Below are 13,619 nucleotides of genomic sequence, written 5' to 3'. Positions count from 1 at the left end.
GTCTAAGAACCATCCTTCCCATGATATATCGCGGTCCACTGAATCATCACAAAAAGCTAGTAAATTAAACTTAAAATTATTTGAATCCCACCTTTACCCAACAGTAACTTTTATATATATATATATATATATATATTTTGGTAGAACTGTATTAGAATTACACCATCTGTAATTAAAAACAAAAAAATATATATACAATTAAAAAAAAAACAAATTTTAAATAACAACTAAAAATTATTTTATCAAAATTCAAACCAAAAATTACGATACTAAATTAATTAGAAAACTCGATTTAACTTTGAAAAGTTACATGTCGAAATAATTTTCCTTTTTATCCTAATCAAGAACAAACTATGTATGCCTTGCAACTTCTGAACCTGCAATTCGTCATGGCTACTTTCTGTGCCCTTCAATCAAGGAATGATTTTATGGGTTTTCAGCATATCAATACATTCGATACAAGAGCTCTCTGTGTTCCTAAACCCCAGAAAACCATAGTCCTTGCTCTTGTTCATGTTCATGCTCACACCCTTCATCAAATTCCTGTTCAATATTCTGTCAACAGATAACCACCATTGTTCGCCCAGTTCTTGAAGCCTGCTCTCCACAAGCCCCTTCTCCTTCACAATCTCCTCCCACACACCGCTCTTACTTTTCATCTCCTCTGCCAAGGAAAACCCACGACCCTCATAATCACCCACCTCCACCTCCAGCTTCTCTGCAAGCACTGTCCACAGGCTTTTCCATCTGAACACATCACCGTTGCTCACATTAAATACCTTGTTCTTACCATTCGGTTCAATGCACGCCCATATCTGCTGCTCTGCAATGAGTTCCGCATCCGAAGCGACCGTGGGCCCTTCCCATGTGGTGGAATTGCCGGGGAATCTGAACTGCGTGCCCTGCTTCTTGCAGATCGCAGCGTAAACTGCGAGAGAAGCGAGCAGATTCATGGAAGAGTAGCTAGTCAAAGGAGAGAAGCCCAATAATATGACAGCGGGGCGATGGATTGACCAGCTGATCTTAATATCACTCTCTCTTCCTAATTTTTCAAACAGTACGTCCTGCAACTTATCATGGTGGCTGAAATTCGAGCCATTAGTCAGCCTGGGAAGTCTCTCCTGATCCGGAACCTCGTCAGGATCAGTAATCAAATCCATGGCGGAAATATCGTGAGCGCCCGGATAATGCTCCGTTCCCTTTTGCAGACACACATGTTCCAGATTGGGGGCATTGGGAATAAGAGAATCCAAAACATTTGCGAGCATTTTACTGTTCAAATCGTCCTCTTCGATTCCTCGGCCGGCATTTGTGATCACCCAGAAGACGTGCGTAACATCGGCGAGAGCAGAGAATTTTGCCATCGTCTCATCTCTATCCAGCAGGTCGCACTGTATATACTGCATATTCTTGTGAGGGCTAATGGGCCCGTGGGCTATTCCATACACCTTCCATGGCTCGCCTTGAATATGGTGTGTGGGCAGAATATCTGCCAGTCTGCTACCTACCATTCCTGTCACCCCTACGATCAGCCCAACATGAAGCTTCTTGTTGTTCTTGTTATCACTACTTCCTCCGGAGCTGCTGCCACTACTTTCGCCATTCGTGTACTGATCATCTCGCTCGCGTCTCTGCATATAATTAACACAGCCATAATTTGTGAAGTTGCAATAACTATATGAATACATGTAGAGAATGAATATTGAGAAAGAGGGGTCCGATCTCTAACCTCTGGGGTTCCGAAGCTCCCCGTCCACCATGAATAATACCATGACCCCATGATTCTTACTGATTGATTGCAAGCACATCAGATCAACGCTGATCTCTTGGAGTAGAGATATGGAGGAGGCGATGCATTTTTATAAGCGTGTAATTTGAAGAAAAATTAAGATATCGTAGAATGTAGTCATCTGGAGTGGGCGTTGGGTTGGTTGTTCCGTGTAGGAATGTATTACTTGCTATCCTAAACTTCAAAATAAAATATAAATTGCTGCATACTCATACAACGTAATCAATGGAGAACACAAACAATATGAACACATGGGAAGAAGTTGCATAACGCAGGGATTGATTGCTGACAAGACAGACAACAAAGATGGGTAGGTGATATCATCTTTCTTCCTTATTATAATAATATCTTTTATAATGATATTCAAACATGCTGTTTTTTTTGAAGTCCCTTTGACTGAACCTATTTCCTTCTTATTTACTTGTTAGTTGGTTTGTTTGTGATTCAAATTTTATGAGAAATTGAAGAGAAGAGTCCACTATAAGCTATGAAAACTATTTTACAGAGGCATGTAGAATTTAAATTCATTTTTTATAAAAATGATGTAGAATTTAGATTCAAATTTCACAAAAGAGATTGACAATTGAGTCAATCATATTTGTAAAAACCATTTTTATGAAACATCCCGACTAGCCAATTTTAATAACAACATTAGAGTAGACTTTCTTCATATGTTTAGAAATTTCAAAATCTTCAATTCGAATTCACCCAATATGATATATTGAAATGATATCGTGCACAAGATAGCTTTACCCATTGTTGTTTGCCTGGTTGTATTAAAACACTTCTGCCACCCTGGAAAAGCATGTAGAGAAACCATTTATATATATATAAATATAATATCTTAATTGAAGAGTTGGAGCTAACGAATAGAAACGGAAGCTATTAATACCAAACTTACATGTGGGTGAGGTTGAATAGGTCATCGAACATGCATGGTTTTCTTTAACGGTTTTTTCGGGCAAGATAAACATGGATGTGTCACAAGTTTAGCACATGATTTATAAAAGTAATTTAACAACGATTTATAAAAGTAATTTAACAACGCGTATGTATGTATCTGGTTATTTATTAATTTATTTGTTTTTAATTAATTTTAATATTAAATATAATTAGTATTTATTAGTTATATGAGTGTAGATTTATTTTAATTTTAAATCTATTAAGGATGGAGAATAATGAAATATTTTTTTAATTTAAGAGAAATTTACATCTCAAGAGATTTAATTTTTTCCCGTGCTTAATAAATCTAGAATTAAAATAGATTTAATCATTTTCAGTGCTTAATAAATCTAGAATTAAAATAGATTACACCGGTTTAATCATTAACTATAATTATTCATTTTATATTTTATTTATTTCTTAATTTTTATTTTGATCAAGTCATAATGTAGATAGATAGATAGATAGATAGTGCAATTAATTTCATTTTCTATATTTTTATTTGTATGTAAAGAGGAAGATAGATTAAAAAGTTAGTTGAGTACATCAAGTTAATCATTTTAATGGAAGTTGTTTCAAATATGGGTTAATGGAAGAGGAAGATAGATAGAAAAGTTAGTTGAGGACATCAAGTTAATCATTTTAATTGAAGTTGTTTCAATTATGGGTTAATGGAGATTACTTTACTATTTATTTTTAATTTTCAAGTTAAGTAAGTTGAAAGACTTATTTATTTTGGAATAACATTTCCATAATTTTAATTTAATTATTAATAATAATTTAGTGAGTGGTAGGGATTTAGCCTTCTCTAAATATTTTAAAATATTCTTAATAGTAGTTATAGAACAAATGTTCAGATTTATTTGAAAAGTAGTTATGCCCTTATTTCCCTTTTAATTGAATTGATTAATTGGAAAAATATAATATAAACAAGTATGATATGAATTTAGTTATAGTTTTTTGGGGATGAGTATTGTAACTAATTTTATTTGCATAATCATAATAATAATAATAATAATAAAATAATTAATAAGTAATAATAATAATAATAAGACTTTTCTTACTGTAATATGGATCACAGAATTCAGAAGTTATAATTTAATTATTTTTTATTATTTTTTAATTTGAAAAATATAAAACGTTTCATAAAACAAGTGTTTGATGCCAATTAGTTTTTATTAGTTATTTAATTTATACTATTCTAGTTACATCTTAACTCTAGATCTATGAAGTGTAAAAAATCAAATCTCTCAAAAGTACAAACCTTTTTTATAAACATTTTGACTAGTTCAAATAACCTAAAAAAAATTATAAATATATGTATAACTAATAATTAAAACAAATTAAAATATAATTTATTTAAAAAAAAAAGACTTCAAGTAAATTTTTCATTCAAAGCCAATATAAACTCTGCGATTTTAATCCTAGAATTTTCAGCATAAATTGTTAAAAATTTTGAACACTCGAAAGAAGAATTCTAAAATTTGTTACCACAAGGATGAACTTTTTCTCTATTTCACTATTGTTCAAATGGCTCTGTTCAATATAAATTATTGCCTCGCTTTTGGTATTTTACATAATATTCTAGAAGCAGAAGTTGTGGCGATAACGGTTCTCAGAAGACATTCAATCGATCCTTCGTTTGGGAACTGGTATCAATCATTCTCAGCACTCAATGTCATATGTTTATATCAATATCTTATATTTCCTTTGTCCAAGACTGCCATTATGATGAATGCCTCATAATTATGCATGAAAGAATGATTTTATAGCATTTGAGTTTATTAAATAAATTATATTTTTATTTTTTTTGAAAATGCATTACACTTTCTGTGGGTCTGCATAATAAGTCAATGTTTGTTTTTCAAGATTAATCAAAAAGTGGATGCATATGGAGTCCAATTTTATGGATGTCATGTATACTTCAGTTGAGGCAAACACCTCTCTAGGTGGTACTAATGTTAAAAGATCGATCCCTCTAACCTCTATTTTGGCAGAAAGATCGATCCCTTATAATGGTCTTTTACGTTTACATGGCTGTGTGAATGGCATAATTTTCATTAAAAAAATTATTATATGTAAAAAATTTAATTCGAAATGAAAAATTTATTAAAAAAGAAATTAGTTTTATCTGAAATTTCTATTTTGTAATATAAGTTATATTAAAAAAATGTATTTATTTATTTTTATTTATTTATAAAAATAAAAAAATTCACAGATTTTTTTATATATTTATTTTTTCATTGAAATCAGAGTATACAAGGTATTGTTCAATTATAGCTTTTTGATCATGACTGTCGAAAGCTATGGCATTGTAATTGTGGATCAAATCTAGTTGGATGGTATAACATAAATGTTATTTTATGTAATCTAATTTTTTTTTTGTAAACAATACAAGCTATGGACAACCATAAAATTATTAAGAAAAAGTGTTAAAAAAGAGTTTCATTTACCAAATAATAAAAAATAATCTCAGTTTGGACAAGGGAGACAAAAGGGTGTTAAAAAAGAGTTTCATTTACCAAACAATCAAAAATAATCGGGAGACAAAAGGGTGAGAGATAAATAATCTCAGTTTGGACAAGGGAGACAAAAGAGTGAGAGGGAGGAAATCCAGAGGTGACCTTGGAGACTTGGTACTTGGTTGAATGGGGTCCAAGAGAGGAGTTGAAGTTTGAAGCTTTAGAACCTGAAATAGGACACTTGTAAATGTTGGAGAAGTACTGTCAGTGAGTTGTATCATACTATACTATATTAATGGAGTGTGGGATACTTAATATACGTACAAATGTAAAAGAGATAAATTTTATGACTACACATGGAAGAAAATTGCGTACAAGTTCTATTCATCACCTGTAATGCAGCATGGAAAAACACAAAAATTGAAGGAATGTTGACTTTTGTTGTTGTGATGTAAGAAGACATTAAGAAATCTAAGATGGACATAAAGGAGCTACTTGGATAAGTAGACCATAGGGCCTTCATTGGGGGATCAATACCATACCACGTGGGTTCATATTGGGGATATATATTGAGGAAAAAAATGACACAATATATTGAGCATATAATAGGGGTTAAAGGGTTTTAATAATGGCAGGTATAAAAAGTTGAGCTCAAACTTATTAAAAATTTATGAAGGGGTATAAAAACTGTTAATGAAAAAATGGAAACATACAATATCTAATGAAAGTAGGGGGTTTTCAAAATGGGAAGGTGTATTGGGTTTGTATTGGTAGGGGGTTAAATAATGTGATATTTAGAGGTATTTTTCAATATGTAGCCAAATTAAGAGTATTCTTTAGTATGCCATGAATGCACATGATATGTTAGAGGTTCACTGAGTGAAGCCCCCATGAAGTAAACAACAAAAGGAAGAGAAGGAAGTTGTCTCAAATCATTAGGGGAATTTTGAGGTCTAAAATGGACCTCCTCAAGAAATTATAAAATAATAATGGAAATAATAAAATAAGATTAGATTAGATCATCAAATTTTAGAGGGAAAAAATAAAAAAATAAATTATTTTTTCAACTTATCTCCCTATGGGTTTACTCAAATTTTGAGTGGTAACACTCGTTGGATGAATAATTTGATTCATCATCCAAGGAGTACTCATGTTGCATACTTCCGATGGATCCTGCTACACGAAAAATGAGAAATACATGAAAAAACATTATTGCAATCATGTTTTTTCATTTATTTCTCATTTTTCGTATAGCAGGGTCCATTAAAAGTATGCAACATGGGAACTCCTTCGATGAGGAATTAATTTTTGCATCCAAAGAGTGCTTCCGCTTGAAATTTGAATAAAAACTTAGGGAGATAAATTGAAAATACGAGTCGAAAAAATAGTTTTATTATTTTATTATTTTTTAATCTTTTTAATTTTTTACTCCATAAATGGTGAATCATCCCCAATAGTTGACATCATCATATTGAATCCTGTTGGTCCTTATAAAGTTTATTTTGGTTGTACATTTTTCTTAGCAAGCCTATTTTAGACCTCAAAATTCCTCTAATGTCTACTTGAGGCATAATCAACGCATATGGAACATAAAAGCATAAGAATATAGTAATGCTACCTAGTACGATAACGCGCTAACAGTAATCCATCTTAAAAAAAAAAAATTGCAATATTATTACTAAGTAAATATTTGGCACTTTCGAATGAATCTATAGTAACATCTTGCAAGTCCCGGAACGACGATGAGGGAGCGACGGAACGGTGGCAACAAACCCTAGGGTTTCTGCAAGCCCTGCAATCGGCAGGTCTGTCAACAGAGGTACAGCAGACAGAAGAGGGTAAACCAGCGATCAGGAAAAGCGCCCATACGGAAAAGGGCAATATGCAACCCCTTCAGGGGGAGAGCCAGAGGCCTCCCCCCATAACGGACAACCGATCTCGGTATACGGTTGACAAAGAGAATGAAGCTGAAATGAGCGGCGAAGATTTGGACAACAGACAGCAGAAAGGAAAGGACATCGATGCAGAGGAAAGGAACAAAGCAAGTTCTTCTACTTGCAAGCCTGTTGCGGCTCATACACCAAGAGTGGATTTCCCGAGTGAGCGCATCAACGCCAGAATACAATACATGAGAGACCCCGCGCTGATCGGTAAATTCATCGGAATATGGCCGACGGAGAGAGCGCTGAGAAGCTGGATCAATACCAAATGGCACCCCAAGGGGCACATCTCTTTGCATTTAGGAGCCAAGGGCTTCTTCACAACAGTTTTTAACTGCCTGGAAGACCGCAATAGGATACTGGATGGGGGTCCTTATTTTTTCAACTCGGTAGGTTATTTCTCAAAGGTTGGGTCGAAAGATTCAACCCCGACAAGGAGGACCTGAGCTATGCGCCAGCGTGGATAAGGCTTTACTCACTGCCATGGGAATACTGGGAAGAAAAGTCTCTACAAGAAATTGGGAATGCAATCAGCAAGTTCGTAAAGGTTGCAGAAGAAACAAAACTATGCCGATACACATCCTATGCTAGGATCTGTGTTTACATGGATCTCAAGCAAGCGCTGCCAGAAAAGGTAAGATTCTACCATGAAGACTCTGAATGGACTCAAGTTATAGATTATGAACATGTGCCTTTCAGATGCAGAAAATGCCATGAAATAGGGCATCTCTACAGAGACTGTCCTCAAAACAAGAAACCCTCCTCCCAAGATCCACCTGACAATCAAACAACGGATGGTTTCACCAAAGTAACAACTCGAAGGAGGGGAAACAAGAAAGCAACAGGAAATCCCAAGAACAATCCAGATAAAAAGGAAATGCCCACAACGAGAAATAGGTTTGAAGCCCTGGATAAGGATGATGAGCAAGATCCGGAGAAGGGAAGGGAGAAAAATAAAGAGGCCTCTCAAGAACAACCTGCCGAGACATCAGGACAAGCAGGAAAGAAATCCCAAGAGCAACCAAACACAACTTCTCCAGCTACACCCCTCCCAGGACAATCTCAAGAAATGGATGTTGAATACTCGCAGCCAAATAAAAAATTATCTCAGGAAAGAGAGGATCCCTCTCAAGCACCACAAAACATGGAAGAAGATACGGAACCACTAGACATAGGGGAGCTGGACATTCTGGGCCTGGAGCTAGCATGCAAGACAAGGAATTTCGAAAAGATACCAGAACAACAAGTGGACAACCTAGTGGAAGTTTTAAACAAAGCACAGAAGAAATACTCTCTAGGAGTCCAAATAGGAAGTCCATGGGATGGTAAATTCATCACCAAGGACAATAAGAAAAGAGGCAGAAAAATAACACTGGAAAGAACCATCAAGATCGGAGAGATACTAGTGGAGTCAGGGAGGTACGCCAAACTAACCAAGTAATTCAATGCAAACCCCCACCCCTCTCAATGAAGTTGATATCATGGAATATCAGAGGGCTCAATGGCCCGCGGAAAGGAAAATTATTAAAAAATATGTTGATGCAAGAAAAACCTAGTATTCTCTTTCTGCAGAGAGACGAAATGCAGCTCAACAATTCTGGAAAAGATAGCAGCGAAAGCATGGCCAGGTGGGCTAGTGGCAGCTGTTGATGCTCAGGGAGCTTCGGGAGGTCTAGCAATTCTATGGGATGCCCAGGCCATTCAACTCAATAATATGCAAGCTAACAAAAGTTTCATCCAGGCAACGTTCCACCTCACAGGTACTAATACTCATGGACTGTTAACTAATGTTTATTTTCCTCAGGATACAGCCCAAAAAGCTCAAATCCTAAATTCACTGTCAGAACTCAATAAAGATAGGCCATTCCCTCTATGGATCTCTGGACGTGACTACAATATGACAACCAGCATGGAGGAAAAACAGGGAGGTAGAAGTACAACAAATAGTGATGGCAATCTTCTAAAAAACTTCATTAATAACAACTGGCTGATAGATATCCCTACCAGCAACGGCCTCTTCACCTGGACTAATAGAAGGGAAGGTCTACATCAGATAGCCTCACGTCTGGACAGATTCCTCATCTCAGATAACGCAACTCACTTAGGAGGGGAATTCACAGCCTCTATTCTCCCTTTATCTGGATCAGATCACTGGCCAATTGAGCTCCAATGGAATAGGTCGGGCAACAATCTCAAATGCCCCTTTTGGTTTGAGGAATTTTGGTTCTCTCACCTGGAATTCGAAGAACTAATCAGATCAACCTGGACTAATTTCATTCCATCTGAAGGAACCAGCATGTCTAAATTCCAACAAAAGCTCAAGCATTTAAAAGGAGCAATCAAAAAATGGAATCACAACAAGTTTGGAAACATCTTCAAAGCCCAAGCCATGCTCAACGCAGAGATGAAGACAATCCAACAAACCATTATCACTGATGGGCGCATGGAGGAACTTACCAAACAGGAGCAAGCTGTAGAGTCAAAAATTCTAGAAAGGGACAAGCAGGAGGAAATATTATGGAGGTAGAAATCAAGAATCAGGTGGCTAAAAAGTGGGTAAAATAATACAAAATTCTTTCATAAAACTACTGTGCAGCGCCGAATGATAAACTGTATCACTCACATTAAAAATGAACAGGGGGAGAAAATTGAAACCCATGATGGCATTGAAGGGGAATTTCTCAACTATTTCAAGAAGGCTCATCAGGAACCCAACATCAACAGAATGTCGGCTATCAACAAACTTCTAAAGAACATACCCAAAACAATCACAGAGGAACACAATAGTCTTCTCATAAAGCCCATAAGCTTACAGGAAGTTGAAGAGGCAGCTCAGCAAATGAAGGAAGGGAAAGTGCCTGGTCCGGACGGCTTTACCTCTAATTTTTTTCATAAATGCTGGGATTTGATAAAAAATGAGGTCTGGCAAGTTGTGGAGGAGTCCAGAGCTCTCAGATGGATGTATCCAGGCTTAAATTCCACCTTCATAGCCTTAATTCCAAAGGGGGAAGACTCCAATACCCCTGACAAATACCGACCCATTGCTCTATGCAATATCATCTACAAAATTACTTCAAAAGTAATAGCAACAAGATTAAAGCTGATTCTCCCTCTCATTATTTCGCCTGAGCAATCAGGCTATGTAGAAGGTCGACAAATAACGGACGGGATAATCTTAACCCACGAGATAATCCACTCCTTAAAGCAAACCAAGAAGCCAGGTATGTTACTTAAGCTAGATTTATCTAAAGCTTTTGATAGTCTCAGTTGGGTTTATATTCAAAAAATTCTTCTTGCCTTTGGCTTTGCACACTTATGGGTTAGATGGATTTACAATCTTTTATCTTCAGCCTTCTTCTCTGTTTTAATTAACGGCATTCCTTCAGCAACCTTCCGTCCCTCCAGAGGGATCAGGCAAGGAGACCCTTTGTCTCCTTTTCTCTTTGTAATTATGGCTGAGGGTCTGGGTCGAAGCATAACCGTAGCTAGACTTGAAAATAGCTTAAAAGGACTTTCTTTCAGCAACTCCCCTGCTTACTCCCACCAGCAATTTGTAGACGACAATATGCTTTTTGGACACCCTTCGATGCAGGAAGCTAGTCACCTCAAATCCATTCTGTCTACTTTCTCTGAAGCCTCTGGAGCCCTCATCAATCGAGTCAAATCCCAAATATTTTTCTTCAATACACCAATGCCCACCCAGAGAGCCATTGTTCAAATACTGGGGTTCACTAGTGCTTCCCTGCCCTCCAAGTACCTTGGTGCCCCTCTAATGGCCTCAGCCCTGAAACATTCTTCCTGGAAGCAATTGTTGGAAAAGCTAGAGTCTAGATTACTCCTCTGGACTAATCGGGCTTTGAATATGGCAAGCATAATCGTTCTCATCAAGGTAGTCCTTCACTCCATGCCCCTCTATCTTTTCTCCATCCTGGCTGCCCCCAAATGGGTTCTCAAGGATATCAAGAATCTACAGCGCAACTTCCTTTGGGGCGGCTCTGGACAAAATCGTAAATGGGCTTTAATCAAATGGGATAAAGCCTGTCTTCCAAAGAAAGCAGGAGGTATCAGTCTGAGAGACCCTGAGAATAGAAACAAGGCAATGGGTGCAAAAGTCTGGTGGCGATGGCTTGCACATTCTAATACTCCATGGGCCTCTCTTTGGACAGCCAAGTATGCAAGCAACTGCCCCATGGAAGAAAGAATACGCATGACAGAGATAAGCACAGGATCGGTCATCTGGAATTCAGCAATACAACACAGACATCTCATTCAAGATCATAGATTTTGGGAAATCAAAAATGGCTCTACCGCACGGTTTTGGAAGGACTCCTGGCAGCAACTTCCAAAGATAAGTGACATTCTCCAGGACCTTCCAATCGCTAAGTGGGAGACAAATGAATTAACCAAAGTCAAACAATTTTGGAACACTGATACAGCTCAAGGATATAGGCAATGGAAAAATGCAAATCAATTGCTACCAAACAGCTCGGATCAAACTCAGGATCTTCTCAACACTGAACTTCAAAAGAGGCAAATCATGGGTTCAGAAGAAAGGGAAATTTTAAGATGGGGTTATGAAGAGAAAGGAACATTCACCACAAAGGAGGCATACAAAATCATCATAAAAGAGCAGATAAACAAAGACAACTTATGGGAAAAAATCTGGCACACCTCCAACTGGCTAAAAGTTTCTACATTTCTATGGCTTCTCTGTCACAACAGAATTTTAACGTGGGATAATCTCAGGAAGAGAAGCTTCTCGAGCCCTTCTATATGCTATATGTGCAGGCAAGAGGAGGAAAGAACCCTTCATCTTATGCAAACTTGTCAAACGGGGAGGAAATTATGGGAGAAAGTTGCCTTCCGCTGTCAAAAAGAGGGAAGAATCCAAGGGGACCTCAAAGCCACCTTACGCAACTGGAGTCAGAAGCCATTTCAAAGCAACACCTCAGCACCCTGTGGCAACTTATACCTGGCCTTCTGATGTGGAATATTTGGAAAGAGCGTAATAGAAGAATATTCAAAGACAAAACTATGCCTCTAGAAAAAATATGGAACAATTTCCATCAGAACATCAGGGAGACTCTTTCAATCAAAGAATGGTACTCAGAAGATCTTCCCACCATACCCCTGGAAAAAACAATATGGGACAATTGGGGGCTTCACATAAACCAAAACTCAATCAACCAAAAGAATCCCAGCATACACAGTCAGGCAGCAAGCACTTGGACTCCTCCGCCCTTAAATATGCTCAAGCTTAACTTTGATGGGGCCTCTAAAGGAAATCCAAGGAAAGCAGGATATGGAGGGGCGTTCAGAGATCATAAAGGCAATCCTCAATGTATATTCATGGGAACGATAGGATGGGACACCAACAACTCAGCAGAGCTAGAGGGATTATGGCAGGGTCTCAAAATAGCGCATGAAAGGGATCTTTTCCCTCTCATCATAGAAGGAGATTTGCAGATTATAATCAGAATGATCACAAGGCTTCAAAACGGTTCATCCAATCACAAGGTTAGCAAGAGTTGACGAATGGCCCAAAGGCTTGAGCTAATAAGACTCTGGCTTTCTCAGCACCAAGCAATCACTTTCCAACATACCATAAGGGAAGGAAACAAGCTCGCCGATCTTCTCGCCAACATTGGAGTGGACGCTAAGGATGGTTACTAGGAAGGCACTATAGCCGGCTTAACTTCCAGGGACCAATTGGACAAAATTTAGGAAATAGTCATTCAGGACAACTCTCAGATAAAGGATACGCACCCGGATGTGGGTGTCAACTTATGTTATTTATGACTGCGCCTATATTGCAGACACCTGGTCCGAAGGAGGGCAGGTGGAAGTTCATAAGGGTACGAGTCACTGCGGTTTATTTAAGATTCAGGGCAGGCGGTTTAATGCCTGATCAGTCTCGAGGTATGTCGAACTTCAATGAGCGCATGGCTCCTCTGTCCTTGATTCGGCTCATCTGCCAGGAGCGCCCAAAGTCCTCTGCGGCTCTAAATGCCTCTGTCATATATGAAACCATGCCGCCTCTGTTCTTCTATCTGGTTTTACTTCTCGTTTTAGTGGGTCGGCTCCAGAACTGTCTGGACTCTAGCAGCATTCCATCCACTTCGGGTTTCCTTTGTCTTAGTCGATTTCTCAGGTCTCCTTGCTCTGCTGCAATGCCTCGCAGTCGAGGTATTCCGCGTAGGGTTGGTCGGTCTGGCATCAGAGCTAGCCCTGCTCTTTCTGAGCCCCAGCGAATTGCTCCAATGGCCTTGGCCCCTCCCTTATCTCTGCTATCAGACCAAGAGAGGTCCATCCCAAACAACTCCTATCAAACTTCCAGCTTTTTCTTTTAGAGTCGGCTCAACCAGCCGACGGTGACAGTGAGTTTTACAGTTTTTGTTTCTGAGGAAGAAAGTGGCCAGCCCAGCTCAACCCCTCCGGCTTCATCAAATTCTCAGGAGAATAGAATTTTACTTGGGGATATGGCTG

The 13,619-nt window shown here is 37.9% G+C and overlaps 2 protein-coding genes across 2 annotated transcripts; one reads left to right on the top strand and one right to left on the bottom strand.

Moving 5' to 3' along the window:
- Window positions 1–234: 234 nt before the first annotated feature.
- LOC149163001 (3-oxo-Delta(4,5)-steroid 5-beta-reductase-like) lies at window positions 235–1,863 on the bottom strand. The gene is made up of 2 exons (XM_089435870.1): window positions 1,730–1,863; window positions 235–1,631 (listed from the first exon to the last, which is right to left on the bottom strand). The coding sequence occupies exons 1-2, from the start codon at window positions 1,778–1,780 to the stop codon at window positions 414–416; spliced, it is 1,269 nt and encodes a 422-aa protein (XP_089291996.1). The 5' UTR covers window positions 1,781–1,863; the 3' UTR covers window positions 235–413.
- A 5,212-nt stretch (window positions 1,864–7,075) lies between these two features.
- Window positions 7,076–9,660, top strand: LOC149163000 (uncharacterized). The gene is made up of 3 exons (XM_089435323.1): window positions 7,076–7,343; window positions 7,541–8,552; window positions 8,706–9,660. The coding sequence occupies exons 1-3, from the start codon at window positions 7,076–7,078 to the stop codon at window positions 9,658–9,660; spliced, it is 2,235 nt and encodes a 744-aa protein (XP_089291449.1).
- The last annotated feature ends 3,959 nt before the right edge of the window (window positions 9,661–13,619 follow it).

The sequence above is a fragment of the Pinus tabuliformis genome, chromosome 5_2 (genome assembly GCF_031772625.1).
Source record: "Pinus tabuliformis cultivar Carrire ecotype Pingquan chromosome 5_2, CPIR1, whole genome shotgun sequence".
NCBI classification, from domain to species: domain Eukaryota; kingdom Viridiplantae; phylum Streptophyta; class Pinopsida; order Pinales; family Pinaceae; genus Pinus; species Pinus tabuliformis.
Note: the sequence above shows the minus strand (reverse complement) of the source record. Positions and strands in the feature narration are given on the sequence as shown.